This window comes from Mobula birostris, chromosome 3 (genome assembly GCF_030028105.1).
Source record: "Mobula birostris isolate sMobBir1 chromosome 3, sMobBir1.hap1, whole genome shotgun sequence".
In the NCBI taxonomy this organism is placed as follows: Eukaryota; Metazoa; Chordata; class Chondrichthyes; order Myliobatiformes; family Myliobatidae; genus Mobula; species Mobula birostris.
This window is the reverse complement of record NC_092372.1, coordinates 152554287-152572310: the sequence shown is the minus strand read 5'-3', so window position 1 is coordinate 152572310 and position 18024 is coordinate 152554287. Positions and strand designations below refer to the sequence as shown.

The 18024-nt window shown below is 39.2% G+C and overlaps 1 protein-coding gene across 9 annotated transcripts in view; it reads left to right on the top strand.

Moving 5' to 3' along the window:
- The window catches only part of sema5a (sema domain, seven thrombospondin repeats (type 1 and type 1-like), transmembrane domain (TM) and short cytoplasmic domain, (semaphorin) 5A), a 237150-nt gene extending 225995 nt beyond the window's left edge, over window positions 1-11155 (top strand). For 6 of the 9 annotated variants that reach the window (XM_072253474.1, XM_072253469.1, XM_072253470.1 and 3 more), the window contains 3 exons: window positions 2905-2949; window positions 3051-3262; window positions 4280-11155. In XM_072253474.1, coding sequence (XP_072109575.1) covers window positions 2905-2949; window positions 3051-3262; window positions 4280-4399 — 377 coding nt within the window. In that variant the 3' untranslated portion in view covers window positions 4400-11155. The other 3 variants (XR_011885429.1, XR_011885428.1, XM_072253477.1) reach the window with 3 other exon arrangements.
- The last annotated feature ends 6869 nt before the right edge of the window (window positions 11156-18024 follow it).

Genomic DNA, 18024 nt, shown 5'->3' with positions numbered 1-18024 from the left:
AAGGTACACCACATCCACTGGATCTCCCGCGACTATCTTCCTGGTTACATCCTCGAAAAACTCCAATAGGTTAGTCAAGCATGATTTGCCCTTGGTAAATCCATACTGGCTCGGCCCAATCTTATCACTGCTATCAAGATATGCCGCTATTTCATCTTTAATAGTGGACTCTAGCATCTTCCCCACTACTGATGTTAGGCTAACAGGGCGATAGTTTTCTGTTTTCTCCCTCCCTCCTTTCTTAAAAAGTGGGATAACATTAGCCATTCGCCAATCCTCAAGAACTGATCCTGAATCTAAGGAACATTGGAAAATGATCACCAATGCATCCGCAATTTCCAGAGCCACCTCCTTTAGTACCCTAGGATGCAGACCATCTGGACCTGGGGATTTGTTAGCCTTCAGTCCCATCAGTTTACTCATCACCATTTCCTTCCTAATGTCAATGTGTTTCAGTTCTTCTGTTACCCTATGTCCTTGGCCCATCCATACATCTGGGAGATTGCTTGTGTCTTCCCTAGTGAAGACAGATCCAAAGTACTTAGTAAATTCGTCTGCCATTTCTCTGTTTCCCATAACAATTTCTCCCAATTCATTCTTCAAGGGCCCAACATTGTTCTTAACTATCTTCCTTCTCTTCACATACCTAAGAAAACTTTTACTATCCTCCTTTATATTCCTAGCTAGCTTGCGTTCATACCTCATTTTTTCTCCCCGTATTGCCTTTTTAGTTAAGTTCTGTTGCTCCTTAAAAATTTCCCAATCATCCATCTTCCCACTCACCTTAGCTCTGTTATACTTCTTTTTTAATGCTCTGCTATCTCTGACTTCCTTTGTCAACCACTGTGGCCACTTTCCCCCCTTTGAATCCTTCCTTCTCTGGGGGATGAACTGATTTTGCACCTTGTGTATTATTCCCAAGAATACCTGCCATTGCTGTTCTACTGTCTTTTCTGCTAGGATATCCGACCAGTCAACTTCGGCCAGCTCCTCCCTCATGGCTCCATAATCTCCTTTGTTCAACTGCAATACTGACACTTCTGATCTGCCCTTATCCCTCTCAACTTGCAGATAAAAACTTATCATATTATGGTCACTACCTCCTAATGGCTCCTTTACTTCAAGATCACTTATCAAATCCTGTTCATTGCACAACACTAAATCCAGAATAGCCTTATCCCTGGTTGGCTCTCGTACAGGCTGCTCCAAAAATGCATCCCGTAGGCACTCTACAAACTCCCTATCCTCGGGTCCAGTACCAACCTGATTTTCCCAGTTCACCTGCATGTTGAAATCCCCCATAACTACTGCGACATTTCCTTTGCCACATGCCATTGTTAACTCCCTATTCAACTTGCACCCAATATCCATGCTACTGTTTGGAGGCCTGTAGATAACACCTATTAGGGTCTTTTTGCCCTTACTGTTCCTCAGTTCTATCCACACTGACTCTACTTCTGATTCTATGTCCCCCCTTGCAAGGGCGTGAATCTCATTCCTCACCAACAGGGCCACCCCACCCCCTCTGCCCACCTTTCTGTCCCTTCGATAGCACGTATACCCTTGTACATTCAATTCCCAGGTCTGATCCCCCTTCAAATATAGAAGGCATTGAGCTCATCTGGAAGCAAAGCCTTATTGTCACCTATGTTGCTTGGTTTCACATTTTAAGCCCTGCCACAGCTGTCAGGTGTCCTTCAGTGATCCAAGATTAATTCAAAATTGTCACTTCACCCATGAGATGCCTTTCCGGAGATCATACCTGTTCCTCTGGTATTTTACTCGTCACCAGATTTGAATGCCTCTGATCTGGCCATCAGCAGATTGTGGCTCTCATGGTTCATCCAGGGCTTCTAGATGGGGAAGATTCTGAATGATTTTGTTGGGACACACTCATCTATGACTGTGTTTATAAAGTTCGTGAGAACAGTGGTGTATTCATTCAGTTCCTCAGATGAGCCCTTGAGCAAGGCCCAGTTCACCAACTCGAAGTAATCCCACATCCACTGCTCTGCCTCCTGTGACCACCTCTTCAATGTACTTATCTCTGGAGTCTTGCTCTTTAGCCTCTGCTGATAAGCAGGTAGGACAAGGATAGGCAAATGATTAGATTTCCCAAGATGTTGTGGTCTGGCATGGAATGTTAGGCCTCCATCTGTTCAAGAAATCAGCTCACCATCACCTTCTCAAGGGCAATTAAGTGTATGCTATTAAATTCTGGCTCAGCCTACATTCTTTGAATGAATAATTTTGTAAAAAAGTTTCATTTTCTCAGCAGCTTCACTCTACCTGTTCTCACTCTCCCTTTGTTGGTGTTCTTCCTTTGACGGAATGTAATCTTGCATAATTGTGTGGCTTCACCAACCTCGTCCAAATGGAGAATGTGATAGGATATATTCACCTTGCGAACAGGTATCTAACTTGCTACACGACCGTACTCAAGCTCGCTCCTCCATCCATTCAAAGAGCAAGGAATTCCCCAATACTTATGCCTTAAACTACATAACTAAAAACAGATGTTGTCATTGTCTCATTGTAGTAATTTTGTTGTGTGTTATCTGCTGCCTTCTTCTGTAAACGCTAACAGTGAATGTGCTACAAATCATTAGCTTTAAGGTGCTTTAGGAATTTTAAAGTTGTGAAAGGAATTACCTCAGCATGTTCTTCCATTCTGGGAGTGTCACCGATTCATGCAGTGGGTAATAGTGATATCAATGTCCTACTCTCCTATTACTACAAGCAGGGTCAGGTAACTCAAATGACTACATAGACAGAAGTTCCTTGATCTGTGGCTCAATTGAATAAACTCATTGGCCCTCTGGAGAATTTTTTGAGACTTGCACTTCAAATATGCATTTTTATTAATGTAAGCAACTCTATAACATTTTAAAATTATTTCCTCAGAAGTATATATTGCCAAGTCCAGTTCAGTGGAGAGAAGATGTGGTGGTAAGTACTGAATTCCTAGTCAGCAATTTGAAGAAAAGTTGCAAACCATTCCATACTTCACTTAAAGAATACTTAAATGATTTTTTAAAAATTGTTTGCAGAATTCAACATGTTCCATATGATTGCTGTGGGACTCAGTTGTTCCATCTTAGGCTGTCTGCTGACATTACTCGTATATACTTACTGCCAGCGGTATCAACGGCAATCCCACGACGCCACTGTCATCCATCCGGTTTCTGCAGTTCCCCTCAACACCAGCATTACAAACCACGTCAATAAACTTGATAAATATGATTCTGTAGAAGCCATTAAGGTAAGATATTCCAACTCTGAATTTCATCCTTTCATTTCTTACTGTATAATTTACAGTTAGTTGATAGAATACCATGCAAATAATATTCCAATTTGAAGTTACCAGACCCTGATGGTCTACTGTGAAGGTAAGATAACAAAAGAAACGTAGTTTACTTGCAGTGTGCATATTTTTCATAAAACCTTTGGGGATAGAAATCTCGTTAATATTAGAGATATTATTTTCTGCTATGAACAACCACTAATGAATTGTACTTAAGAAATTACTGTACTGAAGGCATTTGCTTAAACTAAAGGAGCATTGTGCACCAAGAAAACTTTATCCGAATTATGAAAATTATTTAACTGGAAATTGAATAATTTTTGCATAATTTGATGTTCTCTAATAATTTTGTCCTTTTATAATGCAGAGAAAGCAACATTAGACTTGGTAGGTGGAATGAAGGAGCTGATTATGTAACATTCCATGAAATTTTCAATCTTAAATTGGTGGGACAGAAATCAGTTTGTTCATTCTACTCTTTTATCTCTTAGTCACTAAAGTTGAAAATTGCCATGATCCTATTCAGGAAAAAATGCAGTTAAGCCTTTACATTTTAAGGAGTACTTGTAGGAGCTTTTGAAAAGGGTCTCAATCTTTTTCTGGGGATTATATTCAAAATTTTGATTGGGGTATGTATTAATCGGCTGGATTGAGGTATGTGAATTATGCAACTGTTTAATAATATGCCGTGAAGTTTTGGAGAACATTGTGGTATCAGATTTATTTCTAAATTGCAAAATTTATAGATTGCCAAAGCCATCCAAACATGATCAGGATTGAATTCAGTAACTCTGTGCACCTTGCACCAATAGTCATAGTTGCTGCCTTTAAGAAAAGCTTTTGAGATGGAGGTTGAAAGTAATTTCTAGTTTTAAACATAAGATTTAAAAGGTGAAACCCTTCAAAGTGGTATGTGTGTACATTATAAGTCATACTGTGCATAAAATAGTAATAAGCAATATCTTTATTCTCTAGGCCTACAACAAAAATAACTTGATCCTTGAAGAACGAAATAAATACTTCAACCCACATCTGCATCCAAAGTCTTTCTCCAACACTTATTTCACAGACTTAAATATGTATGATGACTATTAGAATGGACAATATCTAATACAGACTGGACTACTAACTAAAGGTCCCCTTTGAATCTGGAATGAAGATGAGACCCATAATTCTATTCTTGCCATTTACTCGTCTATAACATAAGCATCAGCAGCTACAGTAGAAATGATCCAGAAGATGATGAATTCCCAGACAAAGTAGAACTAACTAGTTCTGTTCTGCAGTGGATAAAAATAAGGATGGCTCACCTTCCATGAAAATGAAGAATACTATAAGGTATAAAAAACAAAATGAAAAATGGCGCCTGTGAACACAACATTGATAGTTAATGAACAATGTATTTTTAGGAAGTTCTTTGATGTAGCAGCAAGAACCAGAATTAATTCATTGACTTTTTGGAAGAGTGCTGTAACAAATAGAATAAGATTCCGTGGTGCTTCTATGAGATCGTTGCAGTCTGTTTTGTAATGATAGCAATGTTCATTTGTATTAAGTGTACTTCATGCCATTCCAAAGGCCCTGCCAGCTGCAAAGTTCAATGTCTGTTCTTATTCAGTTTTTCAAAAACGGTGAAAAAACAGATTGTAGCTGTGTTGCTATCTCATTTTATATAATCTATTGTCCGTCTCGTTATTGGCCAGTTTAAATATAGTGCTTAAGAATGCAGACAATCATGAAAATATTTCCCATGTGAAACTCACACAACTGCAAATAACTACCTAATGTATGGATAGTGTGAATGGTTAAGTATGTAGTTTAACAAAATGCTCAGCTGACCCACTGATTTCATATAACTGTAATGCTGAATCTAAAAGTGACTTTTGTACAGTCCATCTGCTGTAAATACATGCAATTTTGCTGTATTTAGGCTAATTATATATCCTATTTCTTGTTTGTCTGGAGAATCCTACGGCTGCAAATTCAGATTGCTTCTCACAGCCACCATCTTCTGCATGAAATGTATTATGGTAGTCGCAGAGTCATTTTCTGCCTGATTATTGTGGTTTATGGGACTTCTGTCAGCTCTATCAGATGCGAGTTTTGTGTTTATCATTATATTCAGTAGTATGCTAATTTTTAGCAGATGTACAGCTATTTGATTCAGTTAACAAATGATTATTTGTTTTTAATAAGCTTATAATAGAGAATCAAGATAACATCAAAAACTATATTGAACCCTTGACAGATTGAGAATGTAATAAGAGCAAAAGGGGGTTCATTTCCTCTATTGCAACCTGAAGCATTCTCATTAGATTCCTTTGTGTACTATTTAGTGTAATATGTGATCTCATTAGTATAATTGGGTTAACAAGTTTGTATTTCTCATAGAACATGTTACCAGTTAGCAAACTCAAAGATATTCATTGCAACTTGAGCTGGTAACTGTCAACTTAATACTTCCAGATCAGATCAGCAATTGAAACAATGAAGGCTAGAAATTGTCTTGAGTAGCAAAATCAGATATGCACTGAATGAATTAATCTAAAACCTGATTATTGCACATGATCAGTGATTAGTATGTGCATAGCACATTTTCACAATTTTGTCCTAGGTTGCCCATGTGGATGAAGTGCATGCATGTGGAGTGGTGTCCATTAGGTGCTTCGGACAAATTCATTTACATTGACAAGGACTTCAAAATGACACAGGTTAATTATACCAGTCAGGCCTTATTTGTAAATTTAAAAGGGACCAATGCTTGCACGCATCTTTTGAATGAAGAATTTCTAGTTCTTTAATTTTTTGGTCACTATTAAAGAAACACACAAGGAAGACATTTGTGGAAGTCCTGAGAATAATTATTTTCCTCTCCATAATCAACAATCTGCCAAAAAAAATACATTTTGAGTTGAAAAAGATTGATAAACAAAATTTTTTAAAAAGAGAATGATGGCAAAATGAAATAAACTTGTAGAGTACTGGAATTACTCAGATGAGGCAATATCTATGGAGAGAAAAGTTTAACATTTCAGGTCAAAAAGAAATCTGTAACACCCATTAATTCCAGACGTCATCTCACGTTTACATAGAATTTCATTGACCTCAACTATTATCTCTGTTCCTCTAACTACAGATCTCACCCGTGTATTTCCAGCAGTTTCTGATTTTTTTCCACCATTTTTATAATTTCTATTAGACTGAATGAAGTGTATTTAAAATAAAACATTAGATGTTTTAACATTTTATATAGTGATAGTTTATACACCATCATTAAACAGCATCATATAAAACAAAAAAATCCCTGTTAATTGTAAATTTTACAGAGTAGGATTCATGCCTGATTTTGTGTGATATGGATATTTATCAGAGGTGACCACTGAGTTTAATGTAACCTGCTCAATTTATTTGTTAATGGTGGTTAATTGTGCAGTGTGCAATGACTCTTTACTTTAATTCTCAGTATCTTCAGGCCTATGTAGACAAACGTTAGATGCTTGTCATTCGAGTGTGAACAATGGTAGCAGCATCTTTATGGAAAGTAACATTTGACTTAAATGTGAATGCTGGCTTTCACCATTGCTGTAGTAACTGGAATGCAGTATCAATGTGAGCAGAAACGATAACTGAGTGAATTTTGTAACGGATGGCTAATCTGTCACTGCCAGCTCAGTTTTCAGTGACAAGCTTCAACACTTACCCCAGTACTTCCATGTTGTATTTATTAATGTCTGTGATTTTTAACATTTAACTAGAGCAAAATGAAACACATTCAGCACTTCATTTGAGCATTACAGTTACAGATCCTGCAACCCACATGGGTGGTAGGGGCCCTGTACAGAGAGTGCTGCACCAGTTGCCTCCGTCTCTCAGGTTTGTGGGCGAGTGTCTGGGTTGTGGCAAAGCTCTCTCCGGTCCCCTCTGCAATGTTGTCTGTCCATTTCTTCCTCTGTCTGCCCCTTTTTCTTTTCCCCTGCACTGTTCCCTGAAGAATGGTCGCTGAGAGACCACTTGATCTTGTTATGTGGCCATACCATCCCAGTTTCCTCTTCTTTGCTGTGGACGGTAGATCTTTGTAGTGTCTTGTGTGCTGGGTGATGATTCTCTGTACTTTGTTGTTTGAAACGTGGTCTGTATAGGAGATGCCAAGGAGTCTTCTGAAGCATCTCATTTCTATGCCTGGATCTTCCTTTGCATTTCTGCCGTCAAAGTCCATGACTTGCATGCATACAAGAAGATGGAGAGCACAAGTGCATGCAGGAGTTTCAAATTGGATCTGAGAGTAATGTTGTTGCCTCTCCAGACTGGTTTTAGTTCAGGCAGTGTTGCTGTTGTTTGAGCTGTTCTTGCATGATGGTGCCAAGATTTAACAGTCTCTAGTTCCTGTCAGATTGTCTCTTCACTATTTCTCATCAGCTTGGTTTTCTCTGCACTGGTCTCCATGCCGTATCTGGTAGGTATATCATCCAGACGGTTCACAAGGCAGACCAATTCATCTTTACTTCCTGCCAGCCCGTCAATGTCATTCGTGACCCTGAAGTTGGTTATGATCTGTCCTCCGATGCTGACTGTACTGATATGGTCTTCCAGGGTATCTGTCATTATTTGCTCCAGGAAAATGTTGAACAGCGTGGGTGAAAGGAGGCAGCCTTGTTGGACTGCAGCTGATGTGTGAAACCACTCTCCAACTGTGCCTTGAACAAGTAGTGCACTGCTAGGTTTGGTTAGAGCTGCTTTATAGTTTGGACCAGCCTCTGGCCCAGGTTGTATCTCTTCATTGTGCCCCAGAGTGCATTGTACCACACCCTATCAAATGCCTTCTTGAAGTGTATGATCACCTGGAAGATGTCCTGTTGATGTTGGTTGTGTTTTTCGCAAAATACTTGGAGGTTGAATATCTGTCCTGTTGTCCTGCTTCCACTTCTGAATCCGGCTTGCTTGTTGGTGATTAGTTCTTCTGCCTGTGGTTTCAGTCTGTTCAAGATGACTTTCAACATCACTGCTTGCATGGCTGACAAGACTTATGGTTCTATAATTCTGGCACTGCTGTAAGTTGGCTTTCTTTGGGAGAGTGATGATGAGTGATTTTGTCCAGGGTGTTGACCATTCTCCAGTCTGCCAGATTTTGTTGCAGATATTATTGAAGATGTCTATCACTGTCTCTCCTCCATGTTTTATCAGCTCAGCCAGGATGTTGGCTATTTCTGCAGCTTTCCTATTCTTCAGCGATCTAATGGCTCCTTCTACTTCTTCCCACAGAATTGGAAAGTCATCGTGGTTTGATGATTCCTGGTTTGCAAGTATGCTGGGGTCTCCTTGGGTCTGTTGGTTTTAAAGGTCTGAATAATTCTCAGTCCATCTGTTGAGAATGTCTTCATCTTCTGTGAGAGAGCTTCCTTCTTCGTCCTGGATGGTGCTGATTCGTGACTGTCTCTGCTTAGTAAGGTCCTTCACAATTTGGAATGCTCACCTGCAGTTGTTCTTGTTCAGGTTATCTTCTATCTCTGTACACTGTCTCTCGATCCATTCATCCTTGGTCTTGATGATATTTTTCCTGATCTTGCCAACCTCTCTGCATGCTACAGCTCCTGTTGTTGTCTTAGTTTTCTTCAGGTCTCTTCTAGTGTCACACATTTCCAGGATCTCCTCTCTTACCCAGGGTTGAGTTTTCTGGTGGTGTTTTCCTATTATCTCATTGTCATCACTTCATTGAACTTAGCTGTCAATGCCTCAGCATCTTTGTCAAGCGTTAGCAGTGGTGCAAATGTTCCACCAACTGTAACTGAAGGATTCCTTCAGTCTCTTCAAGTTGAATTTTATTCTGATATTCTTGGGCTTCTTGTCTTCCTTCAGTCTGATACAAAAGTTCATTATCACCAAGTCATGGTTTCTTCCAATATCAGCACCTGGGAACATCCTTGTTGTGGCTCTCTTGACCCCACATTGACACCAGTTCTGTCTCAGTATGTAACCGATCTGGCTGTAATGTATTCCATTGGGTGCCTGCCAGGTCCAGTGTTCTCTGTTCTGTTCTCCAAGATGTGTTCTCCAACACATCTGCTGTAGCTGGTGAACTCATGCAGGTATAATCCTCGCTCATTTATTATCGCATTACAGGAGAGGCTGCAGAATTCCTTCCTGTCTTACAGTGCGTCTGCATCCACCTTGGCATTCCAGTCCCCCTGGGTGATTAGAATATGAGCATTGACTATACAAAATAGCCATATTTTGGTGGTACATTACTAACCAACCCATCCATATTTTCATCAAGGTCACTTACATATATCAAGAAACAGCCGAGGTGACAAACTGAATCCCTGCAGAGCATCACTAGTCACAGACCTCCAGCCAGAAGAATTCCCATTGACCACTGAAAAGGCAGTCTTCTATGGGCAAGTCAGTTCCCAACTTAAATGGCCAATTCTCCGTGGATCCTATGTACTGTAATTTTCCAGATGAGCCTACCATGACAAACACCTCACTAAAATCTATGTAGACAACATCCACAGCTCTACCTTCATCAGCCACCTTCATCATCTACTTGACAAAATTCAATCAAGTTAGTAAGACACAACTTGCTCATACAAATCCAGCCTGACTGTCCCTAATTAAGCCTTTTCCAAATGCTCAGAAATTCTATTCCTCAGAATCGAGTGCTTTCTGTACCACCAACATGGGACTGACTGGTCTGTAATTTCCAGGATTATCCCTAGTTCCCATTTTGAATAAATGTTAGCATTAGCTACTTGTCAGGTCCTCTGGGACCTCACCTGTGGTTGGAAAGTAATTTTTGGTCGAGCCCCAGCAATTTCATCTCTTGCCTCTCCAATAATCTGGGGTATATCCCGGCAGGCCCTGTGGATTTATCCAGCTTTTTTTTAAAAAGAGATTGAACACCACCTCTTCCTTTGTCTCAAAAATGTATTGGCATATTAGTTTGCACTTCAGCTTCAGATGGTCCTGTTTCTCAGATGCAAAATGAGTTGTCATCTTCTCAGACTGCTATAAAGGCAATCTGCGAACAGACAGTAATGTAAAATGAAAACCATTCATTAAAAGAAAATTGGAGAGCAAAAATATAGAGAAGTAAATACAAAAGATCACTGCACCTTTTTTTTCCAGGTCATAAATAGAAATACCTAACACCCCTGAACAAAACATTTAATTTCAGTCATGTAGATAGTTTTCTGTGGCAGCCTGGCAGTGCAATTTTAGAGCACCCTATAATGCTTTTCATGGAATAAGTCTTTGATTGAAGTGATGTTTGTTTTTAATACAATGTGCATGAAAAAAGTTTGCAAATTGATGTGATGGCCTTGCATTGATCACTACTAGTTTGGAGAAAGACCATGCATAGCTATGCATTATACCACAGTCCCACCTACCTGAAGGAGATTTTGCAGGGTATTAAAGCAGGGAAAACTGGGTAAATGAAACTTTGCAATATACAAATGCCCACTGGAACTTGTAAAGAATGCTCCTTGGGGTGAGAGAACTTCTATTGAAAACTGTTAAATGGACTGCCCAATGGAGTGTGATTTGTTGCTGTGTATTATGTAATATGTACGCAATGTATTTCAGCACAATCTCAGTGTAAAATAATTGTACTATATTTTTGTATTTTAGCTAAATGTAAATAATGTATCTTGAACAAACTGTGTGTGACCATCAGAAATAAAAGTGTAAATATGTGTCTCTTAAACAAGAATCAGAGAGAATAATATGAAAGCGAATTATGTAATGATAAGTGGCAACGGATATAAAAAACTGAAGTTTAATTTTCACTACAAATAATAATCTTCCATTTTGATTAATGTTCTCTGCTTGTTCAAATAAAAGCACACGGCACGTTCTTAAAGAGTTGACCGAGATTCAAAATTTGAGAGCATGAAGTTGGTGAGAAACTAGTGGCATGGTCAGTAATTGGTTGGAATAGAGATGAAAGGTTTCCTTCTCTGACAGTGAGTTCATAACAAGTAAACGTTTGCAGATACTGGAAATCTGAAATAAAATGGAAAAATGCAGGAGGTATTATGTCAATGAGGCAGCAGTTTGGAGAGAGGAACAGCTTCATTGTCAGTAACCTTTCACTGGAGTTAGAAAAGTGAGAAGTAAAGTTAGTTTTGAATTGCCAAGAGCAGAAGGGTGGAGAGCACAAATTCTTGATAATGATAGCTCATCTGTTGGGAATGCACTAACATGAGGCAGTTTTAACAGCCTGCAGAGGGGCAAGGAAAGGATCCAAATCTGGAGATTTGGAAAAATGGGATTTCTGGTTCTGATATAAATTTAAATTGTCCCAGTTCTCAAGAACTGGTACAAACAAGTGGTTTGTTGCATTTCTAGCTGCCTCTCTGCTGTTTATCTATATTATTTCACCTCAGTTATACAAGAAGAAATATTGACCACTGGTTCTTTCAGAACTGAACAAGGCCTCTGTTTACTAGCCAATGGCACTGTTTTTACATTCAGATGAAATAATAAAATAGTTGAAGACAGAAATAATGAACTTGAGGACTTCCAACTCTGGTTCATCATGTCGTCTCGTGCCCAATCAAAAATAGATTTACAACAGAAAGGTGAACAAAAATAAGTGTTTTCTCATGTAGGTTATTTTAACAATGTCCAGGAAATTAATCTACACTTCCTAGTGATTCCAGAATGATCTGGAGAGGTCAGTAACCTTATTATCTATAGCAATCTCTCTCAACGGTTAACCACTAATTGTTTCAGATCACAGATCCCCTGTCCTCAAATAAGTTTCAAAATATTTATGAGAATGGACCCAACTGCAGAATTCCAGAGGTGGCAGTGGCCACCCTTGTCATCAAAATAGCCTCTGACTGACATCAGCAAGGGAGTAAGTACAGTAATCTGAAGTCAATGGTAACTAAAGGGCAAGCACTTCAGAACGGGAGTTGCACCCGATCCAAAAGAATGTCAGAAACCCCTCAGAACACTGTCCTAGGTCCAAACACCTATAGCTACTTTATCAAAAGCTTTCTCAAGAGTACGAACGTTTGCTAACGATGGCACAATGTTTTATTCTATTGTCCATTCCTCAAAAAATAAAGCAGTTCATACTTATATGCAGTAAAAGAAATGTTACACTGGGGTAAGGGGTAATAATCAGCAAGAAGCATTGATTTCATGCCAGTCACATGCATGACAAGCACCCACAAGGGTGAGTCTGCATTTTGTATTAGTTTAAGTCACTCCACAGTCAATATTACGGGGATCACCATAGACAGAAACTCCTGGATAAAAATGCAAGTCAGAGGCTGGGTGTCCTTTACTCAGTGACATCACCTGATAAACCATTTAGAAGTCATTATCCTGGCTGAAGCAATTATACCCGCTTATCCACCACTCTAAACATTTACAACAGGTGCACTGTTGTTGCAGATATTCGCCTTTGATAGCGCTTCTCAATTACATAAGATCTACCACAAAGGTTGTCGGACAACAATCTGTTGGAAACAGGAGGGTCACATGCCACCCTGATCTGAAAACATCTCACCATTGCTTCTTTCGAATCTGGGTCGAAATATTCCCAACAGAAGGGCCAAAGCAACAGGCCATGAATGTGACTTGAAATAATCATAACAGCAACAACTTCTGATCAATAGACGTTGGTCTTGCCATTGGTTCACAAATGTACACACAAGGCTCCTCAATATATTTAACAATTCTGGGCTAACTCGAAATCCTAGCCTCCTCCATCATTCTCTGTTTTCTTGAACTTCACTCAAATAAAAAACTTTGAGACAAAGGTACAGTCTTTCATTGATTCTATTATGGTTCTTGGATTTATTGAGTACTGTATGCCTGCAAGAAAATAAATCTCAGGGTTTATATCATGGCATATGCACCTGTACTTTGAAAATATATTTACTCTGAACTTCAAAGTTTTAAAATCAGAGAGCCAGATCTCCCTATAAAACAGCTTACAGTCTGCTCCAGTAGGCAGCTTTCTGCTTCCTTCAGCTAAGAAGTAAACATCTGGTGCTGTAATTTGCTTGAAGTGGGAAGCTGTTAACAGTGAATGCTGGGAACCACAGTGTAGACGTTCAACCAATGAGTTTTGGATGAGTAAGAAACATGGACTAAAGTCATAACATGTACAGATGAAGGTATAAAGAGAGAGAGAGAAGAAAAACTTGAAATGTAGAAAGGAGACACAAACAAAAAATATATAAAATATATAAAACCTAACTAAGGATAACACTCTACATATTAATGACATGATGGAGGGATTGCACAAACATTGCACTGTTAATATTTAGTTGCACAATTAACTACATGATTGAACTAGCTATAGCAAATTTAATAGACAATTAATGTGTAAATCCAACTAGTTGTTAAAAATAAAGAGAGAAACAGGATAAGGTTTGATTTCTATTTGGAAAGCAGCAGGTGGTGTAAAATGAACAGCAAGTTCAGTAGATTTACACTGCATCGTCTATCTCTTTACATCCCAAACTCGCTGGCTGATAGCACATTAGTGACAGCATGCAGAATTAACAAAATACAGTGGTAACTACATCATGCCCAAGGAAATAAAGGTGAAAATGAAATAAATCAATGCTTTGGCTATGTGCAAAGCTCCAAAATTTCAACCAATATTGTAAGTTGATCCATAAATAAGATTAACTCAGTGAATATACATAATTTTAATTAATTAATTAAAAATATATTAATGTTTTAAACGTGCCCACGGTAATCAATTTTATCGAAGTGACTCCTTGAGATGAGCAGCCACCTTAAAGCTGCAGAATACAAAAGCAATTGTGATGGGGAAATGAGATTTAGTTTGGATGATTCCCACTAAATCACACTTTACAATCCTCCTTAACCTCTGGCCAGCGGGGTCAAATAAACAATATGAAGCAGAATAGCACTCAGTCCAGACAGCCCCACACTCTGCCAGCAGTACAGTATTATTTGCAGTCATGTGATTTACAGCATCAAATATTATTTACTTCATGTTGCTGAAAATGTATATTGATGGAGGAAGAGCTTAAAACAGACCATCCTTTACTGAAAGGTATAACTCCCAAAAACAAGTAGAATCTGATGCAATGCACATTTCTTCCCCCTTAAAAAGAAACTGAACCTATACAATTAATTCAGCTATTTTGCACATGGGAAGTTACCCTAGTTAACTATTTGCATTAATATAGATTTCTCATACTTCAAGTATATTTCATATTTCCCCCTTTAAGTTTATGCTGCCTCTCAGAACAATTCCATTCCCCTCTCATTTTCAAATACCTTAGGGGGAATTTACAGTAGTCGGTTATCTTAACAGTCTGCACACCATTGTGATCGGGAAGAAAAGCGTATGGACAAAACCCAAATGGGAGAACACATAACCTTCACACCACGAACAGCAGAGGTCATAGAAAGAGCCTCAGGTTGTTGCAGCTGTGAGACAGCCGGAGTCCCCGCAGCACTGCTGCGCTACAGTTTAAATTCAATCAGTTTTTAAGGCAAACTATCAAGTAGCATCCTGTCACTCATCTCCTCACTGCAAGGTGAAATTCACATCTCTGAAATATCCACTCAGTCCAATATCCACTTTCCCCTGAAGTTTACAGTTCTCATATTCAATTTGCTCTCTCAACTGCCCTCCTTTCTTGAGCAAGATGCATTGCAGATTCTGGATTAACATTTTTCTTAGTGTGATCTATATGTATTAGATCATCAGCATAATATTGGTGTAAGTTTCCAATATTTCTTACTGATAACCACAATAGCTACAATTATACACTCAATGCCCACTTTAGTAGCTATCTCCTGTACCTAATAAAGTGGCCACTGAGTGTATGTTCATGGTCTTCTGCTGCTGTAGCCCATCCACTTCAGGGTTTGATGTGTTGTGTGTTCAGAGATGCTCTTCTGCACACCACTGTTGTAACACATGGTTATTTCAGTTACTATAACCTTCCAGTAATTCTGAATGAGTCCGGCCATTTGCCTCTGACCTCTGTCAATAACAAGGCATTTTTGCCCACAGAACTGCCGTTCACTAGACATTTTTATTTTTTTACACCATTCTCTGCAAACTCCAGAGACTGTTGTGCATGAAAATCTGAGTGTACAGATCAGCAGTTTCTGAGATACTCATTCCATCCTGTCTGGAACCAACAATCATTCCACAGTCAAAGTCACTTAGATCACATTTCTTTCCCATTCTGATGTTTGGTCTGAACAACAACTGAACCTCTTGACCATGTCTGCATTGTGTTATGCATTGAGTTGTTGCCACATGATTGGCTGTTTAAATATTTGAATTAACAAGCAGGCTTACAGGTGTACCTAATAAAGTGGCCACTAAGTGTATATTATGCATGGTGCATTACTCGATACTAAGAACCTAACATAACACATCAAACAATTCCTACTTTGGTTGCTTCTTAAGGATTTCCATAATTGAGCTTCTAATTTCAAACTATCTGGGATCCTGACTCCCACTCTGATTCACAGGAAACACTTCTCCTCACTTCTGCTGTCACTTTGAGCCACGAGTCTTCTGTTCTGGACTGTGTACAAAGCTTTCAACTCTCATGGGAATTTTTAGTCTGACCTGTTGCATTAGAGCTGTGCTACGTTGGGCTGACAATAATTGGTAAATTGGTTTATTACTGTCACATGTACCGTAATACAATGAAAAATCCTGTGTTACATACTGTTCATACAGGTCAGTTCATTACAGCAGTACATGGTAAAACAACAGTGTTAGCTACACAGAGAAAGTGGAGTTGCAAGGCCATAGCGAGGTAGACTGTGAGATCTGTAGTAGGGAACCAGTCAGTAGTCTTCTGACAGCAGGATTGAAGTTGTCTTGGTGCTTGGTGGTACATGCTTTCAGGCTTTTCATCGTCTGCCCAGTGGGATGAGGGGTTAGAGAGAATGTAATGTCCAGGATGAGTGGGGTCTTTGATTATCTAGTTTTTTTCAGTGCCCTAACCGCTTTCTGCAACCACTTCTTTCATGTAGCACAAATAGATCATAAGCTTTTTTTTCCCTGAACAGTGTGCTCCGGGGTCTGGTGGGTGGCTCCATTGTTCTAAAATTCCAAAGGCAGTATCAAAATGATTCCCTTCACATGGGTTTCTCAGAATGGATTGTCTTTCAGTGACACTGGACTTCAAATATCGTTTCCCATGGGACACCCTCTCTGGATCCCAGATCCCGGATCCCGACCTTAGATGCAGCTGATTGCTTTGTTTTGCAGATCTGTTTTTCATCATCTTGACTTCCTTTGCAGGAACTTCTTTAATGTGCAATTGCATCTTGACCTAATACCTCCTGTCCAGTTACAAAATATACATGTGTCTAGCATTTATTGTCTTTCACAGGAACAATAGAACAGAGAACAGTACAACACAGTACAGGCCCCTGGCCCATGATGTTGTTTTAACCTTTTAACCTACTCCTTTTAACAGTCTAACCCTTTCCTCCTACATAGTCCATAGCCCTCCATTTCCCTGCCATCCATGTGCCTATCTAAGAGTCTTTTAAACGTTCCTAATACCTCAGCCTCTAACACTCCCCTGATACTGTGTTCCAGGCAGTTACCACTCTGTGTATAAAAACCTACCACCAACATCTCCCCTAAGCTTTCCTCCACTTACTTTGAATGGATATCCTCTGGTATTGATCATTGCAGCTCTGGGAAAAAGGCATTGGCTGTTCATTCTATCCATGCCTCTTATAATCAAACGTTTCTAACAAGTCACCTTTCATCCACCTTCGCTTCAAAGCTCACTTAAACTTTCCTCATAAGACATATTCTCCAATCCAAGAGTCATGCTGATAAGTCTCCTCTGTACCTTCTTTAAAGCTTGCACGTTCTTCCTATAATGAAATAACCGGAACTTATCACAATACTTCCAGTGTAGTCTAGCCTGTTTTATAGAGCTGCGACATTACCTCATAATTCAAACTTAGTCTCCTGACTAATAAAGGTCAACAAACTATATGGCTTCCTAGCCACCTGTTGTGTCTGTACACTACATATCAAATAAGTAAAGGCACTCACTTGGAAAAGTTAACACGTATACTCACTTTGCAGGAAGAGCAACAAATCAATATGCATCTGTAAGCTATCAGTCAATGATTAGTGCTAAGGTGAGACACTGCACTAAAAGAAATAGATCCATATCTTACACTTCCTTCCCCTTTAGATTAATGTAACATAAAACTGTATATGTATCAAAATATTCAATTTCCCTTTCACAAACCATATTCAAATAAACATGCTTTCTCAATAAGTGCTTCATTGATTTTTCTCTTTTTGAATAAGAGTCCATATCTAACTTTGCTATACTAAAGATTCAGTCTTTTGGGTGGCACTCTGTTACTTTCAGGATAGTGCCCCTGGACCTGTGGAGTGGCATCAGGTTGGCAGGTGTCTTGTCAAAGACAACTTTCTCTGTTGCAGGTGTTATGTTGCTGTTGGTTACATGATCATCATTGGGAGGCAAGTCTAAGTCTGGTGGCTGTAATGCGTCCATCTTGTTAGATGCAGTGGGTTCAGGTGTACATATAGTATCTGGTCCACATGATGTCTCCATGTCTGATCTCCAACATCCTCTATGTACATCAGTGGTCCAGTTCTTGTAGTTACCCTACCTGATGTCCATTTTTCTTCTTCGTAGTTACGCACTAGGTCTTCCTGTCCAATCTTGAAACTTCTTGCTGATTTACTTACT